Source organism: Amia ocellicauda, chromosome 15 (assembly GCF_036373705.1).
Source record: "Amia ocellicauda isolate fAmiCal2 chromosome 15, fAmiCal2.hap1, whole genome shotgun sequence".
Taxonomy (NCBI): Eukaryota; Metazoa; Chordata; class Actinopteri; order Amiiformes; family Amiidae; genus Amia; species Amia ocellicauda.
In genome coordinates, this window is record NC_089864.1 from 11,620,648 (window position 1) to 11,648,175 (window position 27,528).

Consider the following 27,528-nt stretch of genomic DNA (forward strand, 5'->3'; position numbering starts at 1 on the left):
ATGAATGTAAATATTATCATGAATACCTTGTTAATAATAGTAATAATAATAATAAACTCTCTCAGGATCATAAATTCAGGCATGTGTTCATTCAAGCCAGTATGAAAATTACAATAAGTAATCAGTAAAGTCATATGAAGTAGATCTTGAGATTTGCTTTGATTATTTGATTGTGCCTTTTAATAGTATAATGCGTTCAAACTAGCACCATTTCATTAAGGTACCCCTGGATTACTTTTTGCATTCATCTAGTGGTGTTGAGGCCCATACAGTATAATTTGGAGATGTAATAATGGAGTAATAATATGTCAAGTTACATTCTACTTTCTGTCAATCATTCAAAATGATCAACACCTGTTTTACTACTTTACTTTGCTTTCCTCTGTTAAGTGGACTGCTGTGGGCACTGAGTTTATTGACACGTGAAAGTTTTTAGTTCAGAAGATTACTGTTGTCCAATACTTTAAATAAAAGAAAATGTATTTTACTTGGAGACTCAGATCTGAGGTGGGAATTTCCTGTGGGAATGAGGGGGGAAATACTGGTACATAGTAAACAGGAAATAGTATATCTGACAGGGACTTAAGCTTTTCTTATTTATTTAATGAATTACAAGTTATTTACTGTGTTGACACTGTTTTTGTTGCTGATATCAAAGCAGACACCATCAGACACAAATGTAATTGTTCCAGTTTTAATTGTGTGTGTGTGGGGGGGGGGCAGGTTGGGGGGGGTTACAGTCTTATTACAGTAACATGTCTGCCCAGGATCTTGTGTAGGAGGTGCAATATTTGAGAGTAAGAGAAAGAAGTCAGATAAATAATTATGGGCCATGTAAAGGTGTAAAGCCATTTGCTGCGAACTAGTGTGGAAAATTACAGCCAGATGAGGCAAGGAGATGTAGTCGAAGGGGTTTTTATTTAGTTGCAAAAATAGGTAAAATAAAGGTATACAGGTATATCAGTCTGAAGAAAAGAAAATTATTTTAAAGAACCATACCAATTTATATAATTTAATTCCCTCACTTGATAAATCATGTTTACATTATGTTTGCTTTAATAATAATGGTGCCAGTGGGCAATACATATTCATTTTTTTTTTATCAAGTGAGATGATAAAGATGAGGTAAATGACACCATAGATTACGTAAATGCCCCTTAAATAAATTTGTCTAGACAACAGCAATGCTCCTGCGTCTTTTGCTTTCCTTTTCTTTTTTTACTTTTTAATAATTAACTGTTCTCACATAAAAAAAACGATTCTGCATTTCACACAGGACATTTTGGTCAAAACAAACAAAACAATGTCCTTGGGAAACAGATGATAAATGTGACCTATCTGTTAACAAACATCCAAAATCTGACTGGAGACTGTGCCGTAAATAATTCACCTTTACCAAATAGATTTTAAACATTAAGGTAATGTCTGCAAATTCACTTCACATTGGTCACATGCACAATACGAAACACTTACCTTTATACACTCACCTAAAGGATTATTAGGAACACCTGTTCAATTTCTCATTAATGCAATTATCTAACCAACCAATCACATGACAGTTGCTTCAATGCATTTAGGGGTGTGGTCCTGGTCAAGACAATCTCCTGAACTCCAAACTGAATGTCTGAATGGGAAAGAAAGGTGATTTAAGCAATTTTGAGCGTGGCATGGTTGTTGGTGCCAGACGGGCCGGTCTGAGTATTTCACAATCTGCTCAGTTACTGGGATTTTCACGCACAACCATTTCTAGGGTTTACAAAGAATGGTGTGAAAAGGGAAAAACATCCAGTATGCGGCAGTCCTGTGGGCGAAAATGCCTTGTTGATGCTAGAGGTCAGAGGAGAATGGGCCGACTGATTCAAGCTGATAGAAGAGCAACTTTGACTGAAATAACCACTCGTTACAACCGAGGTATGCAGCAAAGCATTTGTGAAGCCACAACACATACAACCTTGAGGCGGATGGGCTAAAACAGCAGAAGACCCCACCGGGTACCACTCATCTCCACTACAAATAGGAAAAAGAGGCTACAATTTGCACAAGCTCACCAAAATTGGACAGTTGAAGACTGGAAAAATGTTGCCTGGTCTGATGAGTCTCGATTTCTGTTGAGACATTCAGATGGTAGAGTCAGAATTTGGCGTAAACAGAATGAGAACATGGATCCATCCCTGACCCTCCTGCTCCCTCTCTCTCCTCTTTCTGCTCCATCTCTTCCTTGCCCTCTGCATCTCCCCTGCTGTTCGGGTGCATTGGGGGGGTGCAGGGAGACCCCTCCCTGGGGTCCAAGTGAGACCAATCTGCCCCATAGGCCAGAGAGTTGTGCAGGATGTAGGAGGCCAGGACTGGACACTGCTGGACACTGCCCCCCTCTGCAAAGACAGACAGGGAGGGAGAGGGTTATACAGAGCAACAGAGAGCAGACAGACATGACAGAGAACACGGACAGATAGAGAGACATGTACATACAGATGCATACACACTTGCTCACACACACACATGCCTCAGTCATACATGCTAAAAGTCTTACCTAGTGCAGAGTGGCAGTCCAGGATGTGGAAGTTGTTGTGCATGCAGGCCGCCAGCAGGAGGTGCTGTTGCGTTGGGTGCCACTTTAGCCGCCATACGCCCCCCCCGACCGCCTGCTCCGCCAGCGGCTCCCGCAGGCTCCGCCCATCCCACAGCAGCACAGTCTCGTCATAGCTACATCACCCAGGGGTGGGCATGATAGAAAAATAGAAATTGGGATGGAGGGAAGTAGGTGTAAAAGGGGAGAGAAATCAAACCGGAGGAAAGAGGGGATGGAGGTGGAGAGGAGAGGTTGTGCTCAGGTATGTCAGTGCTCGGGTGTAGCGGTGCTTTACCTGCCCGTGGAAAGGGAATGTCATGTTTTTTTATGTACACACATGCCTTTGTATGTGTACTTAAAAAGACAGACAGTTCAGATTATTGTTGCTTTAGTAAATGAATCTTTGAATGAAATTTTGAATCTCCAAACTGTTTGCCTTTGCATCTACAGATTGTTCATACATTGTGTGTGTGTGTATACAAAACATATTCATGTGCTTGGCACTTGTGCTTTTATCTCAGAGAATTAGGTACAAATATAGATGCTTTGCCTTTTTTATATACACTTCCATTTACATGGCTTAAAAACAGTTATCTTTCAAGTCAGAAGCACTGCCCAAGGGGGAGGGGTTTCTGCGCACTTCTATAGGAACCCGATTGAAAACGTTACTCTATCAAAGCTGTCATTGGCCCCTGCGCTCGTCACTCAGAACAGGTCCCTTCCACTTCCTGTTCTATAAAACGTGATATCAGCGCAGGTTCGTCTTCTTTTGCCATTTCGCCTGGACCTGAGAACCTTGAGCTCTCTGTGTCTGTGTTGCATTAGACCTTAAAAACTTTGTATTTCGGCTGGCTGGCTTCACTAATAGTGTTGTTCACCACCGTTTCGCTACATCTCTGTCTCTATTGTGTGTCTTATTAGTGATATTTATAGCTAATTTCGATCCTGTCCGTCCATGCACTGGAGCTCCGGCTGCGCTTTCGGTTTCAGTTTCGGTTAACAAATAGAGCATTTAAAAATAATAATCGTGTTAATATAGTGCCATATATTATCCGATTCCTTGCAGGGCTTTTTCCTCCACAGCAGGAGTGCTAGCAGCGGCAGTAAAATCCGATGCCTGGCCCGGTAAGAGATCTCGCCCGCGAGAGGTGCTCCTCCACCATCCTGCACCCTCGCTCTCTCAGCTTGCTGTGCTCCACCATCTGTGGGTGCAGCCTCGGTTCTAGGCCCCGCTTCAGCTGGTGGCCTAATACCCTTAACCCCCCACGGAAGAGTGGTGGAGCCCCATCCCCCTCTTCTGAGCCTTCACTAACCCCTATGGACAAGGGCAGCAGACAGGTAATCTGGGAAGAGGCCCGCTTATTACTAAGCCCGCATGCGGGTTTGTCAGAGGCGGAGCTCATGGAGGGGGAACTGGCCTCGCTCCCCCACCACTCCAGGCTGGGTGGGGGAGGCCTATGTCAGAACCCAGGGTGCGGCTGAAGTGGGCCTGATGGACTTCCCCCGAGTGAACTCCACCATTGCCACGCTGGTCTCCTCAACCCCGCTGTCCGCGGATTCACGTGACTTGGCCTGTCCACTGGGACCAGTCTGACACCGAGTGGTGATGATAACAGACATCTCCAAACAAAGTTGGGGAGCAGTCTACGATGTACGTACTGTCTGAGGCAGGTGGACGGAGCCTGCACAGGCCTTCCATATCAATGTTCTGGAGTTACAAGCAGTGCTCCTCGGACTATGTCATTTCCTGTCAGTCCTATGGGACAGACATGTGCTGGTTCGAACAGACAACACAGAGGTGGTTGCTTCAACAGGCAAGGAGGTCTCCGTGCATGCAGACTACTGTACTGTTTAGCATACCGTCTGCTTCTGTGGGCGCAGCCACGGTTCCGCTCCATCAGAGCAGTTCACCTCCCCGGCCTATCCAACATTGTGGCGGACCTCCTTTCTTGGGGAAGCCCCCTGGTTTTGGAGTGGCGCCTCCACACGCTTGTGATACAACAACTGTGGAACCGGTTTGGCAGGGCGGACGTGGATCTCTTTCCCTCGGCAGAGTCCACACTGCCCACTGGTTCTCCGTCCAAGACCACTCAGGAACCCTAGGAATTGACGTGCTAGCCCAAGCGTGGCCGTCTCCTTTACACGTTCCCACCATACCCCCTTCTCCCGGTGGTCCTGAAGAAGGTTAGGAGAGAACGAGTGACAGTTCTGCTGATAGCCCCACGGTGGCCTCGTAGATTCTGGTTTGCAGACCTGATCGCCCTCCTCAACAGAGAGCCTTGGCAACTCTCAGTGAGAATGGACTTGTTGTCCCAGGTGCAGGGCACGCTTTGGCACCCCAATCCGGGCCTCCTCCAGCTCTGGGCCTGGCCCCTGAACGGGAGCGTTTGATTGCCTGGGGTTTGTCAAACGCGGTAGTAGCCTCTATTCAGTCGGTGAGAGCTCCCTCTACGAGGTCGCAGTATGCCTACCACTGGAGGATGTTTAACATCTGTTCCCAAGATGGCGGTCAAGACCCAATTAATTGTCCCATTGGGGTCATATTACAATTTTTATTACAAGATTACATATTACAAGAGCTGTTGGACCAAGGTAAGTCCCAGTCCACGCTCAAAGTGTATCTGGCAGCTATCTACACATGTCATGTCCAGATTGATATCAAGCCCCCTGGGTCTCATTTCCTGTCTGTTTGTGAAGGGAGCTCAACGGCTATGGCCCTGTTCTGAGTGACGAGCGCAGGGGCCAATGGCAGCTTTGATAGAGTGACGTTTCAATCAGGTTCCTACGGAAGTGTGCAGTAACCCCTCACCCTTGGGCAGTGCTTCCTTTTTCAGATAACCGTTCTACAGTTGTGCTTGTCTTACATAACGGCACTAAGTTGGAGAGCGAATTCATTATTTTTCCTTATTATCTTTGTCTGTAAAATAATTGGACAGTGAATAAGTTGTGTAATGACAAGGACCAGAAGTGCCTGTTCATAATTGTATAAAACAATGTGAACTATTATATATAATAACCTTATAGCCTTACGGGCTAGGAAAACAGACACAAGACTGTTAACCCTTCAAGTGAATGTGAAAATGCTGGCCTGTTTCGCTGTATGTATTTTGATTGTAATTTCTTATATTTGTATATAGACAAATACAATGTAAAAGTCTATACACTGCTAATATCGATGACAAATGCATCTTACTACGGTGGCCCTGAAGTGCAAAACACAAATGCAAAAAGCAGAACGCAATTGCAAAAAGAAAAACGCAATTGCAAAAGAAAAACCCAAATGCAAAAAGCAAAACACAAATGCAAAAACAAAAACACAAAAACAAAACGAGAAACACAAATACAAAGATTTGTTTTAATTATGGAATTGCGTCATCTACAGTCCTACCAATAGAAAACGTGCCCCGCCTTCTTTGTTTCTGTGTTTCTCGTTTTGTTTCTGCAATAGGTTTTTGTTTTATCAGGAAAATAAAAACATTTTTTGAGGGTTTATAAGGACTGGGATTGCAAATAAATAAATAAAATGTTCTAATACAGATGATAGATTACTCAAATTAACCAATAAAAGGAAACATAGATTAAGAGATAGGATTATTTGTGAAGTCTTGTATTCAACATTACTTTAAGGACTAACAATAGAGATTAACAATACATGTAAATAGTTATCTCCTGTCTGCTCAACAACATCTGTCCTGTACATTTCTGTGGACATTTCTAACAAATTCAGAACTGTTCCCAGAAATGAATGGGTGATGGCCTGGACCTCCTGGCAACCAGACAGATGTTTACCCAGCTGTGCCATTGTGACCCAAGTCCCTCTTATTTAATTTTGTTCTCTGATAACTACATTGTGCATCTGTTCTGTAATTGTTGTTGTTGCGAGAGGAATGAGACATGCATTCCCCTCACACCATTGCCTGCTGATCCATGAAATCTGTACTGTAACTCAAAACAACTTGCACATATTTCAAGCTCAATCCAGAGATTCACTCATTTATGTAGACAAGGTGTAGACAACCTGCTCTTCTGACACCTGCTTGGATGTGAGTTGCTAGTGAGTCTCCTGCTGCCAGTGCCTTGCAGCTTGATCTGATATAACCTGTGCACAGGATTACAGCCAGCACTTTTTTATCTTTAACAATCATCCCGTGGAGCAGGCCTGTTATGTAACAGCCTGGCGTGTTTTCTGAGGTGATCCCGCAGAACTGGAGGGATTGTGAGGATAGGCACAAAATCAACTTTAATCCATATACATGTGTATGAACCACAAAACCAAGTGCTGTGTTTGTTATTTTAAAAAAGCTATTTAATTTGTTGCTGGATATGCAAAGTACTGTACTATAGACAGCAAATGCAATCACCAGTTGCCTGGTTACTTTATATCTGTGGGTATGAATTATTTACTAAAAAAATAATTTAACCGGAATCTGACTATTTGAACCTGATAGTAATTTAAATAATCCCGTTGCTTAAGGTTTTATTCCAAAAATGTGGATTTACAACCAAGCATCCTGAGTCTTGTTTTAGTATTAGTGCCAGGGAAAATCGCTTCTGTGTCAGAGTTATTCTGAGGGTGCTGTGAAACTAAACAACTGGTGAGTGAAGATAAGATTTGGGTTGTATTTGGATAGCAAGTAACAAAGAAGCACCCACACACAACACAGCACCAACCAGAACACTCCCCCATTTTCTCTTTGTTTAGATTGACAAAAGTATGGCCAACTGGTAATATGTTACATTAAAAATTAACATAAGTGATTAGAATAAAACATGGTATTCTGGAAATCAGATTATTAAGAAACTTTAAAGAATCATCAAAGAAACTTGAATTGAATTAATTTAACTGGAAAAAAACTGACATTTTAAAGTGATTACAGGGAGATTGCATTTTCTATTACAGTGTGTGTGCTTTGAATGAAATACAACCCCCATTAAATGCCCCTGCAGACAGTGTAGTTACATCCCCAGCACAAGTCTAATCTGAGAATGATAACAGATAACAGCTAAACATTCAGCTAAACATGTATTAAGTCTGAGTGCCTCATATGTAGACTTGACAGATATTTGGTTTAAGAGCCAACAGATATCAAACTACACCGCTATATGTATTTATTTATTTTGCAGATTTTAAATAAACTGTGGGGTTTTATTTGAGATTAAAATATGCATGGAATGTTGTTCTGCCCTCGGTTTTCGGCCCTCAAGACGTTTAAGTAAGCACTTCTCTCAACAGCTGGACGGCAAAGAAATACATGTAAAAATGTCCAGAGAGTCAATAAAACATTGCACTGTTGGAAGGACATCCGTTTCGCTTGTTGTGCTCCGGTGAAGAACGGTGTAGAACGGAGTAGACAGTGAAACCTTTTTAGAAATTATACACATGGAAGAAGATGAAGTTTTGGTGACCTTTTATTTTTCTTTTTTTTTATTGATTGTAGTTGGTCTATTGATTCATTACCTATTCATAAACCCTTTATTCAGTATCACAGGTTAATCATTTTGAAATGTGGCTGGCTGACAATTCTGCAGCAGTATTTCTGGAACAAGAAGTGAGTGAAGATACACTTGCTCATGAAATGCTTTTGTAGAAAGATGTTTTGTACCAGTTCTGTTTCAATACAGTTCAGACACCTGTGTTGCTAATACAAGTACTAGAAAGCACTGGAAATCAAACTGGAGTGTAATCTGCAGAAAATATCAATACAGCTGCTTTTAAAAACAGTGGGAGTAACAAAGAAAAGTGTTGTTGAGATGCTGTGGTTTCTGCCAAGTGGATTTCATGACACATAGGCCTGATGGACATATGTTCATGCAGAGTACACATCAGTCTTCAGAGCCAGCTATGTGCATGTGAAGTGGGGAATTAGCAGATGTAATCAAGTCACTCTGTGGGAAGGGATGCCATGTCATAAGTCTTCAGCAGAAAGGAGAAAGACAATTTCAGTAGGGATGTGTTTCAAAGGCTTCATAGGTAGTAGAATGCATATGGAAAGATCATGTATCATACAGGTTTTGCCCACAGGGGATAGACTCTCTTAATTAGAGCACATACCAAACATACATGTCAGGCTGCGTGCCAAGTACCAGTTTCTTCAACAGCTGTCATGACTACTCTGCGGCCCACTTGGAAATCGGTGATTTATTAATTATCACTGAAATAGATACTAATTGAATTGAAATATATGCTTCAAAACAATAAATATATCCAGATCAATACCTTTGATGAATTGATTTGTTATATTTATGTAATATCACAACTAGTATAGATCCCTCTTCTACAAATTGAAAAGATTAGTTGCTCATGTTTCCCATTCTTTCTTTCTTTTAGTTAATGCAATTTCCCCTTTAATTGTTCAACATGTTATATAAGACATTACGTCATTTGTTTGTGTCCAGTTCCTTTTCTGTGCTCTGTTTTAATACCCTTCAGGACACTTGCACTTTAATAGGATGGAGTGCCAAAGGTCACATCCTTTTGTTGACGTTCACATGCACATGAAAAGAGGGCTTTCCACCTCCTGCTGGTGTGAGCAGCTACATTTCATTAGCGTTCAATGTGATTTTAATGACTCATCCAAAATAGGCAATAAAGACTGCAATCTCAGAGAAACTGTACAAGTCATGGACATACAGTGAGGGAAAAAAGTATTTGATCCCCTGCTGATTTTGTACGTTTACCCACTGACAACGAAATGATCAGTCTATAATGTTAATGGTAGGTGTATTTTAACAGTGACAGAAAGAATAACAAAAAAAAAATCCAGAAGAACGCATTTCAAAAAAGTTATGAATTCATTTGCATGTTAATGAGGGAAATAAGTATTTGACCCCTTCGACTTAGTACTTGGTGGCAAAACCCTTGTTGGCAATCACAGAGGTCAGACGTTTCTTGTAGTTGGCCACCAGGTTTGCACACATCTCAGGAAGGATTTTGTCCCACTCCTCTTTGCAGATCCTCTCCAAGTCATTAAGGTTTCGAGGCTGACGTTTGGCAACTCGAACCTTCAGCTCCCTCCACAGATTTTCTATGGGATTAAGGTCTGGAGACTGGCTAGGCCACTCCAGGACCTTAATGTGCTTCTTCTTGACCCACTCCTTTGTTGCCTTGGCTGTGTGTTTTGGGTCATTGTCATGCTGGAATACCCATCCACGACCCATTTTCAATGCCCTGGCTGAGGGAAGGAGGTTCTCACCCAAGATTTGACGGTACATGGCCCCGTCCATCGTCCCTTTGATGCGATGCAGTTGTCCAGTCCCCTTAGCAGAAAAACACCCCCAAAGCATAATGTTTCCACCTCCATGTTTGACGGTGGGGATGGTGTTCTTGGGGTCATTCCTCCTCCTCCAAACACGGCGAGTTGAGTTGATGCCAAAGAGCTTGATTTTGGTCTCATCTGACCACAACACTTCCACCCAGTTCTCCTCTGAATCATTCAGATGTTGGCAAACTTCAGACGGGCCTGTACATGTGCTTTCTTGAGCAGGGGGACCTTGCGGGCGCTGCAGGATTTCAATCCTTCACGGCGTAGTGTGTTACCAATTGTTTTCTTGGTGACTATGGTCCCAGCTGCCTTGAGATCATTAACAAGATCCTCCCGTGTAGTTCTGGGCTGATTCCTCACCATTCTCATGATCATTGAAACTCCACGAGGTGAGATCTTGCTTGGAGCCCCAGACCGAGGGAGACTGACAGTTATTTTGTGTTTCTTCCATTTGCGAATAATCGCACCAACTGTTGTCACCTTCTCACCAAGCTGCTTGGCGATGGTCTTGTAGCCCATTCCAGCCTTGTGTAGGTCTACAATCTTGTCCCTGACATCCTTGGACAGCTCTTTGGTCTTGGCCATTGTGGAGAGTTTGGAATCTGATTGATTGATTCCTTCTGTGGACAGGTGTCTTTTATACAGGTAACGAGCTGAGATTAGGAGCACTCCCTTTAAGAGAGTCTCAGCTCGTTACCTGTATAAAAGACACCTGGGAGCCGGAAATATTGTTGTTTGATAGGGGATCAAATACTTATTTCCCTCATTAACATGCAAATCAATTTATAACTTTTTTGAAATGTGTTTTTCTGGATTTCTTTGTTGTTATTCTGTCTCTCGTTGTTAAAATACACCTACCATTAAAATTATAGACTGATAATTTCTTTGTCAGTGGGCAAATGTACAAAATCAGCAGGGGATCAAATACTTTTTTCCCTCACTGTATAATAACTTTTATTCATAATTCGTGTTCATATATGTGTATTAAACTTTATTTTTTGAACTATGAATACAATACCATCATCACGATCAAGGACAACGATTTCTGGTCATCTTAAATTAAAATGCCTTTTCTGTATCTGTGTATTTGGTATATATTTGGAACACTGCAGACACTGACAGAACACTTCTTGACAAGGACTATAGTCCGTTGCATGCGATCATAAAAAGAGTGTCAGTCTGGATGTAAAATGAAAGAACAACTGAGCTGACAGGGTGATATCCACACCAGCAGAGTGGCTTCAGAGCTATCAGCCTGGTGATGACAGAGGTGTTTCCAGGTATTTTTCCAAGCAAATGTTGTCAATAATCAATCAAGCTAGAAATCCAAGCATGCCAGTAGGATCTTTTGCTAAGATCAAGGAAATTGTCAGATTGAATTAAAATGTAGATGTAATCCTGCCCTCTATCCAAATTACTTTAATCTGTATTAAAATGTAGCAGGAGTATGTGCACACTATCTGTAGAGTCAAACAAATAAAAATGAAATACAATCTCTTATTGTATATTCCCAAGGTAATCTTTTACCTGATCAGATTTTTTACACCCTTGATAGATGTTACAGCTGCAGTCTTTAAAACCCTTTCAATGACATTTCAGTTTTAATACATTTTTTGTATATTAAAGTCTATAAACTGAAACTTAGAAGTCAATAAAATGCATTAAACTAGTTTATTCAGACTCCCTGATCTTACATGACAATCTACTATGCACTATAAATTGATTATGACTGTCTTTCAAGGTCACTTAAAAACATTATCCTAATAGGAAGTACAATACAAGAAATATATTTGATGCCTTCTGACTAGATTATTGACTTTTTCCAGACTGCATTGTCAGTGTGTATGCAAGGAGTCTGATCATCTCATTATTGTACCAAGATGCAAAGAATCTGACCTTCCAGTTATTATGATAGAAAGTCTTTCTCACCACTTTTGATCCTGTTACAATGAAAGACCTTGTTCTAAACATCATGTGATTATAATGGTGCAACTGTGATGAATTTTCATTATGATTTGATCAAGACTGGGCTTTGATAGTTTTCCACAGACAACTGTTAAGATCGTGGTATATATTGATGGTCTCTATAAATACCTTCTGAACAGAATTGGAATTCCAACTGGTTTTGGAAGCTTTTGTCGTGTCTGTCTGTTTCTAACAAATTGCTGTTTTTAAGTAGTGGGAAGTGTCAATTTAGCTAGAACTGATCTAATTATGGGATTTGATGTGTCAAATTCAGGCATTGTAGTTTGATTTTATATTTTAGGGTCTTTTTCATTTCCACTTTTTTTATTTGACCTGTTATCCCCATTTTGTAATTTCTATTTAAATTATTTTCATTATTTTCATGCTAAACACAATTCCAGCAAGAATAGCCTGTTCCTAGCTGCAAATCAATAAAGTTAAAAAATCAGAGTGAACACACATATTTTACTCATTATTTCATCACAGTGAGGTTTCTAATATATTTGATCTCTATACCATTTCAGACATGCTGATTATCTTACCAAATAAATGTAATACAATATATATATATATATATATATATATATATATATATATATATATACACTCACCTAAAGGATTATTAGGAACACCATACTAATACTGTGTTTGACCCCCTTTCGCCTTCAGAACTGCCTTAATTCTACGTGGCATTGATTCAACAAGGTGCTGAAAGCATTCTTTAGAAATGTTGGCCCATATTGATAGGATAGCATCTTGCAGTTGATGGAGATTTGTGGGATGCACATCCAGGGCACGAAGCTCCCGTTCCAGCACATCCCAAAGATGCTCTATTGGGTTGAGATCTGGTGACTGTGGGGGCCAGTTTAGTACAGTGAACTCATTGTCATGTTCAAGAAACCAATTTGAAATGATTCGACCTTTGTGACATGGTGCATTATCCTGCTGGAAGTAGCCATCAGAGGATGGGTACATGGTGGTCATAAAGGGATGGACATGGTCAGAAACAATGCTCAGGTAGGCCGTGGCATTTAAACAATGCCCAATTGGCACTAAGGGGCCTAAAGTGTGCCAAGAAAACATCCCCCACACCATTACACCACCACCACCAGCCTGCACAGTGGTAACAAGGCACGATGGATCCATGTTCTCATTCTGTTTACGCCAAATTCTGACTCTACCATCTGAATGTCTCAACAGAAATCGAGACTCATCAGACCAGGCAACATTTTTCCAGTCTTCAACTGTCCAATTTTGGTGAGCTTGTGCAAATTGTAGCCTCTTTTTCCTATTTTTAGTGGAGATGAGTGGTACCCGGTGGGGTCTTCTGCTGTTGTAGCCCATCCACCTCAAGGTTGTACGTTTTGTGGCTTCACAAATGCTTTGCTGCGTACCTCGGTTGTAACGAGTGGTTATTTCAGTCAAAGTTGCTCTTCTATCAGCTTGAATCAGTCGGCCCATTCTCCTCTGACCTCTAGCATCAACAAGGCATTTTTGCCCACAGGACTGCCGCATACTGGATGTTTTTCCCTTTTCACACCATTCTTTGTAAACCCTAGAAATGGTTGTGCGTGAAAATCCCAGTAACTGAGCAGATTGTGAAATACTCAGACCGGCCCGTCTGGCACCAACAACCATGCCACGCTCAAAATTGCTTAAATCACCTTTCTTTCCCATTCAGACATTCAGTTTGGAGTTCAGGAGATTGTCTTGACCAGGACCACACCCCTAAATGCATTGAAGCAACTGCCATGTGATTGGTTGGTTAGATAATTGCATTAATGAGAAATTGAACAGGTGTTCCTAATAATCCTTTAGGTGAGTATATATATATATATATATATATATATATATATATATATATATATATATATCCATTCAAATTTAAAATAGATATTTGGGAGAAAAAAAAGTGGAAGTGTGATAGGCTTGACAGCTACATGTTGCTTGGTGAACAGTTTATTTTAGTGACCTCTACTGGAGATGATGGGAGTTCATACTGATTTGCTGACAGCATTGGGAAACAGCTACTGCCTTATGAGAAGCACATTTTCACTCCTATATTTCTATATGACAGTTTTCTTAGTGAATATCCTCTTATGCCACTCTGCGAAATCTCTATTTTTTCACTGATTGCTTTGGTTGTCATTCACCAAACTGAGGTCTTAGTTAAGCATGCCAATGTCAATGTCTGAATGCATTAATGAAATATTTTGCGAATTGGCTGCTATTGTTATTTCCTTTACCTTTAAATATATAGATTTGAAGTTGATATACTTTAGTCTGCATGATAATGATTGGAAATAATTCCATACAATACCTGGTTACAAATGTAGGTTTAAGCTATAATTATATTCAGGGTCTGAATAATTATTTGTGGCATTCTCTCAATATTTCTCTAAAGTGGCCACATTTATCTGACACAGCTAACTGTCCTGTAGCTGATTTGCTAATTTCTCTCCAGTGTGGAAACATTTTGTGCTATAAATTTACCACCTTCTACAAGTTGCCTTACATGCAGTATTATAATTCTTGCTTTTAAAATAATATGACTATATGTCACTTTTATGTTTCTACCTGTAGCTGTTTTAATATTCTTCACAATATGATAAAGCATAAAACCACCCAAATACTTTTCAGCTTTTCAGTTGTTAAAAGATTATTTGAGCCAATGAGGTTCTAGAACATTACTTTGACAACAATGTCAGAACTCACTAGGGGGAGCCCCTGTCCAGTAGATACATAGCTTCTTTGTATTTCAGTAAGAATCAGCACACACCTCATTATCTATGTACTAGAAGTATCCATACATATGGGAAATACAGTCCTTAGTGGTATAGCTTGCAAAGTGTCTGTGGAGATTGCCTCTGTTACACTGTTGCGTCTTTCACACAATCCAATCTCTGAAGGCTAATAATAATAATAATAATAATAATAATAATAATAATAAAACAAAACTTGTTAAATTGTAATTATTATATTTCAACCATATTTCATATGCAGTAATTTAATGGTTATTTGTGCATAGTAACAGAAGTTTCCACAGAAATGCTGTCTATGTCTTTAACAGCACGATCATCTAACACAACAGGAATTCAATTAATGTAATTAGCTGTCTTTGAACTGGACTTAGCATTGCTTTTAACATCAGTAATGTGACAATGCAGCATCAACAGATTTACTGTAATCTGTCTGAATCAAGGCAGAGGTTTATCCTTACACTGGGTTCAGCCAAATGTATCATATTTTCATTACTTATTAATTTTGCCCCCATTAGCAGATAAGAACTTCTATTCTCACATTGCTGACAGAGGGAAAATAAGTCACTGGAGAGAGCACTGTACACGATAAAAATAAACCAGTGCCTCTAAATGAGTTTTTAGGCTGCTTGACTGTAGTAGACCCATGGGATATACAGGTGTATTTACAGCTATGAATATATGTAAACTGTAATATATATATACAGAGAGGGAGAGTGAGAGCGAGAGAGAGAGAGAGAGAGAGAGAGAGAGAGAGAGATAGAGAGAGAGAATGATATATAAACCTTTGATGAACTTTTTGTTTATTTATATTTTTATTAAACTTAATTTTAGAACTGTTTGTAAAATGGTAAGGCTACTAATCAAGCATTTGTATTTTATTTAGTTTAACTCTACATTTAAATGTTACAACACAAATCTTATACAACTGCAGATGCTAAGAATTTTCTTTTTTTTCCTTGCAACATTCCCATTCCAAACAAAAATCAAAATATAAAATCTACCTTCTATTCAGATATATTATTATTTATTTCAGGAGCTTGATATTACCACTCATTAGTGTATGATCCCAAGGTAAAGCACAAATGGTTTCACTGCACACAGTTGCATGAAGATGACCCGGTTAAAACTGTGACAGCTGACATCGACATGTCTATTGAAGTCAGAGCTATAACAACAGACATTTCAATCTTGGGAGCAGAAATTAAATTCACAGTAAACAGCTGCTCTCCCGACATGGAATGCTGATATATGATTAAGGTAACAGATCTGCTAGATATGCACTTCAATGTTGTTTTTCTTAGTTTGGTGTCAGCGTGACAATAGCTGTTTTCTTTGGGTTTTGATATATATATATATATATATATATATATATATATATATATATATATATATATATATATCATCACCATGTCATTCCATATGTATATATATATATATATTTCTTTATGGCTGTGAAACCTGGTTACTTGTATGCCAAAAATGATACAGAAACTGCAGACAAAGAAGCATGGAAAGATGCCTGCTTGGAATGACAAGAAGAGATACAGAGGGAAACCAAAATATGATCAAAGATGGACAAAGGAAGCTATTGAATGGATCCCTAGAGATGAAAAAAGAGAATCCAACACATAAATAATAGAAGGGAAGGTGAAATCATAAACTTTGCAGGTGTATAAATGAAATAAACTGTTTCAGCCTTTGCTTCCTTTGTTCCTATGACTATTTAGAAATATACCTAATGGGGCAAGTTCACACCACATATATTGTCAGCAACAGTTTCTATAGTAGATTTACCAGTTTGCATTTTACTTTTTCCCAGAACACATAGTTACTTATCCTGCTAAGATGCTGCTTTTTCTTTTGTTTTCAGTTTCAAAACGGCTTGCTATGTTGCCTGTAGTAGAGTTTCTGACAGAATGAAGACGAATGCCTCAGGCAATGCGTTGCTTTTGGTTTCGCATCACCCTTCCAAGTCTCAGATCCCCTGTGCAGCGGTGATGTCTGTACTGAAGCAAACTGTGCCTCGAAACCTGACACCGATCAGCTCATACTGCAGGGAGAGGGACCGGAGCTCAGTTAATTGGCTTCAAATCACGCCGCTTGTAGCAAGGCAGGATGTAACAATAACTGGCAAAGTGACAACCAGCTTTTCACCATAGTATGCATGCTGGTTTATGTAGGCCAGAATGTGTCTGTTATTAGGAAACTGCCAGACCCTGCTGGCTGAAGTCCTCCTGAGTAATTGGGACCCTTTATTTCCCAAAGTGTAGCAGGTCTGTCACTTTTTATGAGTCACAACTTTTTGTTTCAAAGACAGATTTGCCAACTTCAATTATTAATATAATTAGTTATTTACTACTTTTACATTGAAGGGAACAGCATTAACAAATCAAACAGATGTGGTTTAACTAAAAGAAAAGCTGTTAACCTCTGTCTCTTATTTCCCTGGTAATTTCTCTGATTAAGTATTTAATAGCTTTAGTATAAAATTTTAATCGCTGCAGCCTTTTCACTAATTATACCTTGTCACACCAAAGCTGGGGTTATATACCTAGTGGTGGTTCTTCCTTTGTGGTTAATAATGGCAGCGCGGAGAAGCTTTTGGATTCACTGTAGAGACGGCCATGCCTGCTGTATAAATGAAAATGAATTAATCCCTCAATTCATTAATCTTTCTGCTGCCTTGATTTTCAGAAAGTATTCTTAGTGCTCTTGAGACTGCAGCTGGAGTGGTCCTTACTATTTTACATGCTAATAAGCCATCAGTGTGCATTTGGAAAATCAACTGCCGTGGTTTGCATAAGGTTTGCTTCTGTCTTGATTATGGTACAGGTTACACATTAACTGATGATAGCATACATTCACAGAGAAACCACTGATAGTATGAGTGCAGATGGTCAGACTGTGACAGAACGAGTGAGATGTTGTTGTTATTATTATTATTATTATTATTATTATTTTCTTCCAGCTTCATCCTTCACCGCCATTTTCCACATTTTGAACTTCATCTGCTTCATACAAGAACAGAATGCCAATAAGGCACAGATATCTGAAGGTGAATTAGTTTAAATGACCATTGGGCACAGAGAATTCTCTACAGTACTGGTGCTCCTAGTTAATCTCCACCGTGGTCCACCTCAGCATTAAGATTGACAACAGCATTTCAACAGCTCTCCGTAATGACTTATATTATATTATTCCACTATTCCAGGATCATTAGGGAAAAATAATCTATACCCTCGCTCTCATGATTACAAAACCCATTTATTTTCCAAGCCAGGAGGTGAGGTTAAATGTGTGACTGTACCAGTGTCAAGTATTACTTTTATATGTCGTTATTGATGATAAATAAGTCAATCAACCAGTATTCAAAGATTGAAAGAAACCTCATCATGCATAATGGTGTATTATTGTGTCATAATTATAAGTCTGATGCTAGATGGAGCACCACAGTCAGACAGCTAATCAATTCTTCAAACTCCACATTTTTGTGGCTGTATTATTATTTGTTTTTAATGTCACTAGCATTTTCCACTCAATTGGTAGCAGAATGGTTGTTTTTGCACATTATACAATACATTAAAAAAAAAAAACAACATAATCAGCAATGACTTGATCAATGATGTATTTAAACCCACTTTGCACTTTCAGTGTGTTTACATTAGCACTGTATCCTTCTGGAAAGAATGAAGAGAGAAGTAGTTTATTTTAAGGAGTAGTTCTATGACACCTTGAGTTGGTTCTGGAAGCATTCCAGGGGATTCCCCACTGCGGCTATAAAAGGTTTTGCTGGACTTTTTGTTATTCCATTGCCAATGAAACAATCCTCTGAGGACATGTTGTTCATGTTACAGTTACAGATTAATGAGGGTTTTACATTTTTTATTGATTAGGTAAAGATTTCTAGCAGAAGCGGGAGTAATTCGATGTTGTGAAAAGTTTTTGCACACATCTTTTTAACCCCATCTGTAACAAACAAACAAGCATCTTAAAGTGAAGCGATTTGTACTTGTTTATGTCATTCTGTTGGCAAACCTGTGATACAAAAAATGATGCATTTTTTATACATCAATATTTGTGACTTTAACATCTGTTTAGACTGCACCTGTAATACCACATCCTAATCTCCTGGACAGATCAACACTCTCACTTTTATACACACTTAATTATTAAATGATGCTCCCTCATGCTCCTGATGACTTATGTATTTTAAGAACTTTTCATTGTTTTACTATAACGACTCCTGTTGTTATGCCTACCCCAGCCCTTAGCACATACTAGGGACTGAACTCTATTATGTTTGCATTTGTTAGCTCATTTGTACTAGGATATGCTTATTGTATTTTGCATTGATTGAATTTACTGCACTTTGTAATATTGCCCTGGGTAAGGATGTCTGCTGAGAAAGAAATAATAGTAATAACTGTATACTTATACTGTATATATATATATATATATAGACCAAATATTTGCAAAAGCTTTGCCTTGTTGGGGTTTGTGTGTGTTTTATCTAACAGTTAACAGTAAAAGTATAATTCACCAAAATTTGATTATACCAGTCTGATACAACATAGATGTTCATACTCCTGTTATGAAGTACAAAACTTAATCCACATCTGTTCTAATTAAAGTCTCATACAACGAGTTTTAGGAGAGATAATGGTTCTTACATTACTTTACATTAAATTAAAATAACTGTCGTTCTCTACTTCATTTAGTAAAAATTATTATAATTTATTCACACAATAAGTTCAACTGTCCGGTCATAATGCCACAAAATCGCTCCCAAGAGATATGCTGAGAATGTTATTAGGACGATGAATTACTATGGTAATCTACCAGTGCCGTCCAAACGTGACATGGGGAAGAGCAGTTTTATAACAGAAGCCACAATAAAATGTCACACTGCGTATCTTTCATGATCACTTTCTCTAATATGCCCTTGTTGCAAAAGTTAATCTGTGAGAGTTCTCTGTAGAAAAAGCTTATGCAGTTTCTTCAATATTGCAGTTTACTATTATTGATGCCTCATATGAAAGGCAATGTTATATATATCGCAGTTATGATTTGTCATTATCTATTAATCATTTAAAGAGGTTTGCAAATGTTATAATACCTTATGCATGTAGTGTGGTAAAATAAAGAGTTAATATCTTGCTGCTGATTCATGTTACCCCCGAATAGGGTCAATTTATTCATTAATCTAAGACTGGATTAAATAAAAACTTTGAATTTCCTGTGAATTACAAGATCTATAACCAAAGCATACATGAAGCAAACAGAAAAGCCACTCAGTCATGGGGATGCTAGGCCTATTCATCAGAACTTGTCACTTAAATAACAACAATGTTTTGTTTGCCGAATGTAATGACCTTATATTACTCGTATTACTTCAACATCATGGGATTGTTTACCTCAGAACTCTCAGATGCAAGCTGTGCCCGGCATAAAGATTTTTATTAAATGTAAATAACCCTCCTTAATGTAGTGGAAATAGACCTACTCTCTTCTAACAATGGTGATTGTTGGTTGTACAGTAGCCCATCTGGCATAATGCAAAAAATAATTGCATGCTTTCCAATGCTGGTGAGAATCATATAGTTCCAATATTTGTGGGAGCAACAGAAAATATCTATGGTCTGCAGGAGCATATAATAATCCAAAATTGTCATGATGAAAATAATTATCGTATTTAAGAATCACAAACTGGAGCACTTGGTTCACATAATGGCTTATTACAAGTCCTCAGTCGTACTCAGAAATGCATTAGATGACCGTTGCTGTGAGAAGAGGTCTAAGGACAGCATGAAAATAGATTTTTAATAGTGCTGATAGAATACAACCTAGTAGGAAGGATAGTGTAGAACAGGCCCAATGGTCTCTATGTTCAAAGTTTGTTCCCCACAAAAATACACAGGGATGTTTTGCATTTTAAATATGGGTAGTATTGATTTTGTGTAATGTCTTACAGACTTTAGTCCTTACATTAAACATTTACTTCAAAAAGACTGTAAATAACATCTCTCTCTCAATTATTGTTCATGATTATTATTATTTATACCATTATTTTTAATTGACTTCTATGAAATAAAAAGAGAAGAGATTCAATCAAATATAAAAAGGCTGTAGCAGCCTGAGCTGGATAAAACGTTCAGTACTGATGTAAGTTTCATCTAAAATTGGCTCTCAGACAGATATAAAATGTATTTTTAAACAAGAACACTTGTAATAATAGGTACTAACAATTAAAAAGATGTGGAATAATAGACACTTATGTGTTACATTTTAACAAATTAAACGTTCTCTGAATGGACACTTTTGGTTCCAATAATAACCAAAAAGACTCTTTAGGTGTTTTAATGTAAAGTATTTTGCCCCCCAAAGTGAGTTTGTGTTTGTTTGTGTCTTTTACACTGGCCACTAGCACAGGACTGACCTACCATATTGTCATGTGGACTTTATGGTGGTTAAATGACAATGCTTGGGGAGCATCGGGACTTGACATTAGTACATTAAAGACAAGTTCAAGGGCTCTTAGGGAACCTCACCAGCGAAACAGATTTGACACACTAGGGCTGTGGCATTATGAAACATCTGTACATGTTAAGACAATGAATGGAAGACTTACCACAAATCAATAGACTGAAGCTGTTTTATATCAATAAATCTGTACCATCCAAACACAGACACACCATCATGTTTATGTATATGTATATTTATATTTATATGTATGTCACTTTAAAGACAGAACAACATATACATGAAGGTGGTATCACTGTGCCCGGCACAACAATATTTTGTCAGCATTGTGTCACGTCTACATACATCAAGATTCACATCCAAATGACAACATCCATCTCTCTGTGTACCTGTGACTACTGACCACCTTCATAGACAGACCTTACCTTGGTCATCAGTTTACCTGGACCTGCCACCCACAGATGAGGTTTGGGACAGCATTAGACATTAGATTTTACTGCTATATACAGAACGCAGCATTTTCTGTTCTCCACAGTGCTAGTGTTGTGTAATGTTTTGTAGCACTATAAACGACAAAACACAATAAAAATAAAGTAATTACTCGAACAACTAGCAGTAAAATGTTCTCCATAATGTGGGATTTAGTGTTCTGCTGTTGTTGTTTTATTTTTAACATTTTCCTTCACATTTGTAAGGCAGCTGAAGAACAATCTGCAATCCATATAATACCGGGAAGGATTGTAAGACCCCCTGCCATGGATTGTAAATGAGTGCTTTAGCTGAGCACTTCCACTTGTTGCTGTTGTTGATCATATTATCTCTTAATATATGTTTTTCCATGCTGGACTTTTTAGTATTTTGTATTTTGAGTTAAGTGGTGGTTATCTTGGAAACGATAATGACATTCACTATAATGAATACCAGAACACATATCTCATACTTATTCCTGATGGTGTGTTTGTTATTTTTAGTTTAAAATTGAATCTATTGATTTCATTGTTTGAGTTTTGATATGCCTAACATGTTATTCTGTAAAAACGGACTAAATGAATTACAGAAAAACGAACCTGCTCTTATCAAAGTCTAGTACATTCTTCTTTTCAAAAACCAATATCATTTTTAGGATTCTTTTATTTTTTAATAATAGCATAATATCTATACAAAATGACATTGATAAGAAGACCTACTGCACATTCAATTACATTCAGTCTTGCCCATTTCCATCATCCTTGGCCCTCTCTGGAAAACAAGGAACAGAAGAGCTGAACAGAGAGATGATTTCAATAAAACAGTGTTTTGGTGAGCTGTATAATCAGCTATTTACTATTGAATCAACAGAACAAGGTTATGTTTAAAAACACATTTTAATTAACTTACAAGGACAGACTGTGATTTATGTAGGGCAGCGATGCTCTGGTCTGACCACCTGATTCACACAGTATGTATCGCTCCTCGGCTACCCAGGGGATGAAGCAAACACTCTGTAGCACAGCAACCAGTGTATGAACCCATCTCCCAGGTTACACTTGTCTTCCTTCCAATCCTAGTCTTTAAATAGCGTGCATGTTATTCACATATCATATGTAGATGCATCAAAATTACTTGTATGGCTGGAACTACTGTGAAGCTCAGCCATGTTAATCATCATAAAGCGTTACTTATTAAATGAGATGCTTATATTAAATGCATTTCCTCTGCCTCAATTATTTATTTTAGTATCTGGACAATAAGGCTGTAAATAAGGAGGCGTTGGGAGTTCAGGCCAAACTGACAGTAAATGTTGTGTACCCTGGCAGTTAGCTTCACATGGATGCTGTACATCAGGAATAATCATTGTACAATTTTTAAGAAGAATGCTAGGAATCAACACTTCATAGGTGTTCATCTAGAAAATAATCTTGACATTCACAGTGTGTAAACAAATACGTTCTCTCAAGTTTGTTTAAGCATTTCTGTCTGTATCTGAATAGTCTTTCTCCATAACAATGTTTCGCACAGTTTCTGGAAAATAATACATCATATTACATTATATCATAATGGAAGATGATTACATTTAACATCCATCACATTCAGTCAGTGGGTGACAGTCTTTAAACACAGGTGCTCTGGAGAGGACAGTTTTTGAGAGACATTTGGATAGTGATGAAACGGTCACATAGCACAAAGTCTTCCAAAATTAATAACAAAATGGCAAAACAAAACAAACGAACATAAAAACAGATGACTACAAGTATTAACTGTTTACATATGGTTCTTAAAGAACTATCCTTTAAACATAAAAATAAAAAAACAATATAAATCGGGAGTTACATCTTACTAGATTTTTTTCTCATTTGGGGAAAAATGCAAATTAGATAAAGCTTTAAAATTGATAAAATCCCCTCATAAGTGTAAAACTATCATATAAAATCAATTATGATTTTACTATACTGTATTATAGGTATATATGATTACCATACCCCATTTCCTTTAAATACTATAACCTAGGTTTAAACATAAATGTTATTGTCAAAACACAGGTCAGGAATGGATTTGCCCTCTATTTAAGCTGTTTATTCCTATTTATAACCATCATTTTGTATGGAAATTACAAAAGAACACATACATACTGGTTCTTTTGTGGTTATAGAATACCTGGGAGTCCTTCGCTGGCATCAGTCTGCAATGCAGCATTAGGTCAATGCGTGACACAAACACACTACTGACAAAACAACTAAGGGCTCAGTAAAACCAAAACTTTGACGCACCCATGAATCACAAACTTGCACCCTATGGCATTTTGATTTATAAACAGCATGTGTTGCTTTTAAACCACAAAAGGGTACAGATTTGTACTTTGCAATCCGTGAGTAGCTCAAAGTTTTGATTTGGTCCAGCCCTAAGTTTGGTTACGGCACTGTTAAAAAAGGATACTAAATTGGTAACAGTGTGCATAGTTTGCTTTGATATGCATAAGATTAATATGTAATGATAGGCTTTGTATAATGCTAAGTGAGTCATTTATAATATAACCACTGTACAGTATATCAGCTAATCCTCAGCTCAGTAAAATAAAGGAAGGAGGTATGGCAATGGTGATATAAATGGGCATTTTTCATTCAACAGCATTATAAACACAACCACAGATGATATATTCCTGTTGATATATTCTCTCCCGTCATATATGGTATGCCCTGTTGATAGTTGATTCTCAATGTAGGTGGCTTTGCAAGAAGATAAGCTTAAGATCATGACCAATCAGGATCTTTTAAAGGGTTACTTTCCATTTGTCCTACTTTCTAAACTATATGGGATCTTATTTTCATTCATATTAAACCTACAGATTTAAAGTTATTAGCTAGCTAACAGTACAAATCCGAGTATAGAATAAGACAAAACGCAGTCTCGTCACAAAGACTAAGCGATAAAAGGTGTGTCTGAAAACAATGAGGTAACTGAGTCTGAATCCAGCTTCATTTTGCTGTTCTTTAAGATGCTTTCCGTCATGACCTGCTCTGATGAGAGCAGTTTAGTTTTGCCGTTCTGACTTTCCTGAAGTTCGGTTCCTGGTTCCAAGAACACGACTCTTTTACCGGTGCTCGCTTTTCTATCTGGCTGGGCTTCGTTGCTGGGAGTGCCACTCAGAATGGAGGATCGGGCGCTACCTAGATTTGGTTTTCTGGGGTTTTTCCTTGTCTTACAGCAGCAATGACAAGGGGTCAGGTACAGGTAGATCAGTACCAGGACAATACTGGTGACACAGGCGGCGAGCGTCGTGAAGGCTGTGTTAAAGGTTTCGTGAGGCCGGGTCTTGTCACTTGTGGAGTTGCTAACCTTGACTGTGACTTCAATGGTTTCGTTCAGATTTCTCCTGTGGTTAATTACTATGCAAGTGTAAATCCCAGAGTTCCCTGTTTGAGCATCGTTGAGCTCCAGGCTTCCGTTTGGAAACACTTTGAGATTTTCAATGCGGTCTCCAGACTTCAGCAGCTCCTGGCTGGGATTTAACCAAAAGACATTTGAGTTTGCATCTGGTATTTTGCTGTCACAGTGTACCACAAGACGGTGTCCAATACGAACCTCATAAATCACCCCTGAAGAATAGAAAGAGCCATTAACAGTGCTGTTGGAGCAGTTCATGAAGTCGTCTGACTGAGACAACAGATTCAGGGGCACATCCAGCTGAGGTGGAAGGAAACATTTATAATCATCTTTGAAATCAGTAACAGGACGGAACTTCCTCTTGGACCAGTACGTTAGCATTGTGTACAACGAGCAGTCACACGTAAATGGGTTTTCGTGAAGGTACAACCCGCACTGCTGTCTTGCTGGCAGTAATATTATCCTCTGAACAGGCACTTCTTGAAATGAGTTGAAAGACAGATCTAGAAATTCGAGCTGGGAAAGTCGGAGCTTCCCAATAAAAAGTTCAATGGGGAAATGGGTGAGCAAGTTCTGGCTCAAGTACAACCTTTGCAGTTTTTCCAAACCTCCAAAGGCACCGGGATGTACCTGAGTGATTCGGTTATTAAAAAGCAGCAGAACCTCCACCTCCGTCAGGTCTTGAAAAGCCAAAGAAGGCAGTGCAGTCAGTTTGTTGGATGACAAGTCTAGGTATTTTACATTAGGGACCTTGCGGAAAGCATCACTTGAGATGTGAGTGATGACATTGTGATTGATAATCAACGTGTTAAGCTTCTGAAGAAGACTCAGAGTCCAGTCAGAACTCAAAACTGTGAGCCTGTTATAGCTTAAGTCCAACCTTGATACAAATTTGAAATAATTACCAGGCACAGTAGAGAGGTTCTTGTTGCTGCAGGATATAATGTCACTGGCACAAATACAAGCTGTTGGACAGCTCCCAATTGCACTGCTGAGCAGAGCTGCACAAAGAACTAGAGCCACAGCAGCCCTTTTGCATGTAATTGTGAAACCTCTGTGTGCAGACAAATTAACATGGACATTTGAAAACATTTTGCTTTCTCTCTCTCCCTTTTTTATCCGTCTTCGGGCAGTTTAAAGCATGTAGGTGATGTTGTGGTCTCCAATGTTAAAAGTGGACCAAACAGCATGGATATAACCATTTCACATGTAGGTGTAACTTTCCTCCCTTACAGTAAGGACTAGAAAGAAGGAAAACATGGTGTAAATGTACAGAACTTTCTATAAGGACAAATGTACAGCCATAAAACACACATTACTGTATGGGATAATCCTGAAATAAATAGTATTCATATATACCAATCAAGAATCTGTGCAGCAGGTATCATACATAAACAAAATTGCGAAAAGTGGTTTGCAAAATGCATTCAAAAAGAACTACATTTATAAACAAGGTTTCCCTTAATAACATCTGCCAATAAAGAACCTGCATTGATAATGAGATATGCTTTCACAATTATATATACTCAATCACAATATAAATAGATCTACTGAGCATTTATTTTAAGAATTTTCATTTCAAGATTCATGTCCACACTCTTTGTGTATAGAGTTTATTTTACATATCCAAAGAACACAAGTAGAACCTAAATGTAACAATAAACTTACCCTAGACTTCCGGGAAATGCATTCAAATCGGACATCCAAAGACAATATATATATTTAAAAAAAAATCTTCCAATGCAAAAACTCAATAGATCCCAGTGTCAGAAATGGAGAATTATTCTCTCAAAAGAAAGTTTCCTCCATGCAAGGTGTCTGATCAGCAGGACGCAGCTGGAAAGGCAGGAGTCCGATCTTGAGCCTCGCAGTTTCCAGTGCTGGAGCACATCCTCACTCGCTGACCCCGTTTTAAATCCATTCAACACGAGGGTGGGGTTTGCAACACTGGATACAACTTGATGCGAATGATTTGCACAGGGCCAGATGATGGTTAGCTTCTGGTCATTTCAGTTTTTATTTTTTTATTTTTTCCATGTATCTAATCGCTTTCTCTACTCCGTTTCCAGCGCTCAGCCCAGGTCTGGTCTAATGCACGGCGCTCATTGGACTGGGCTGTGTGATGGGGAAGGGTACCAGCCACACGTTGTGTGTGTTTATGGGAGGTCTCTTACAAATAAATAAATAAATGAAGACATCATAAATAAGGAAGAGGGACTAATTAACATGCGATGTGCTGCTCCGAGGCCTCGACAACCAGCCCCGTTGCTAAGATGCTAAGCTGTCATCGGAAGAGAGAGAGAGAGAGAGAGAGAGAGAGAGAGAGAGAGATGGGTTTCATCGCGCCGGAGAAAACAGCAGCGCATGTTTGTGGGAGTTAATGGGTACTAGACTGACTTCTCTCTCATTAGGCAACCAAAAAACAAATCACGGAAAAAGGTACCGTGAATGCACAACACATATCGCAGCTGCTGCACCGTGCCCCCGTCCGCTCTCTAATATGTACACATGCAAAGGGCATCGATACAGAAAGAAATGCAACCAACCCCAGATTATGAAAGAATGCATTGGGCGAAACAAAAGGTGCCGCTCTGCTTCTAGAAAACACACTAGCAAACGTCTACGACAA

At 38.8% G+C, this 27,528-nt stretch overlaps 2 protein-coding genes across 2 annotated transcripts; both read right to left on the bottom strand.

Annotated features, from left to right (window-relative positions):
• Positions 1–496: 496 nt before the first annotated feature.
• On the bottom strand, positions 497–2,757 carry LOC136711109 (diphthine methyltransferase-like). The gene is made up of 3 exons (XM_066687109.1): positions 2,531–2,757; positions 2,177–2,372; positions 497–518 (listed from the first exon to the last, which is right to left on the bottom strand). Exons 1-3 carry the CDS (start codon positions 2,571–2,573, stop codon positions 497–499), a joined length of 261 nt encoding a protein of 86 aa, XP_066543206.1. The 5' UTR covers positions 2,574–2,757.
• Positions 2,758–22,151: 19,394 nt separating this feature from the next.
• LOC136771887 (amphoterin-induced protein 2-like) lies at positions 22,152–26,990 on the bottom strand. The gene is made up of 2 exons (XM_066724440.1): positions 26,568–26,990; positions 22,152–26,140 (listed from the first exon to the last, which is right to left on the bottom strand). The coding sequence occupies exon 2, from the start codon at positions 25,989–25,991 to the stop codon at positions 24,435–24,437; it is 1,557 nt and encodes a 518-aa protein (XP_066580537.1). The 5' UTR covers positions 25,992–26,140; positions 26,568–26,990; the 3' UTR covers positions 22,152–24,434.
• Positions 26,991–27,528: the final 538 nt, after the last annotated feature.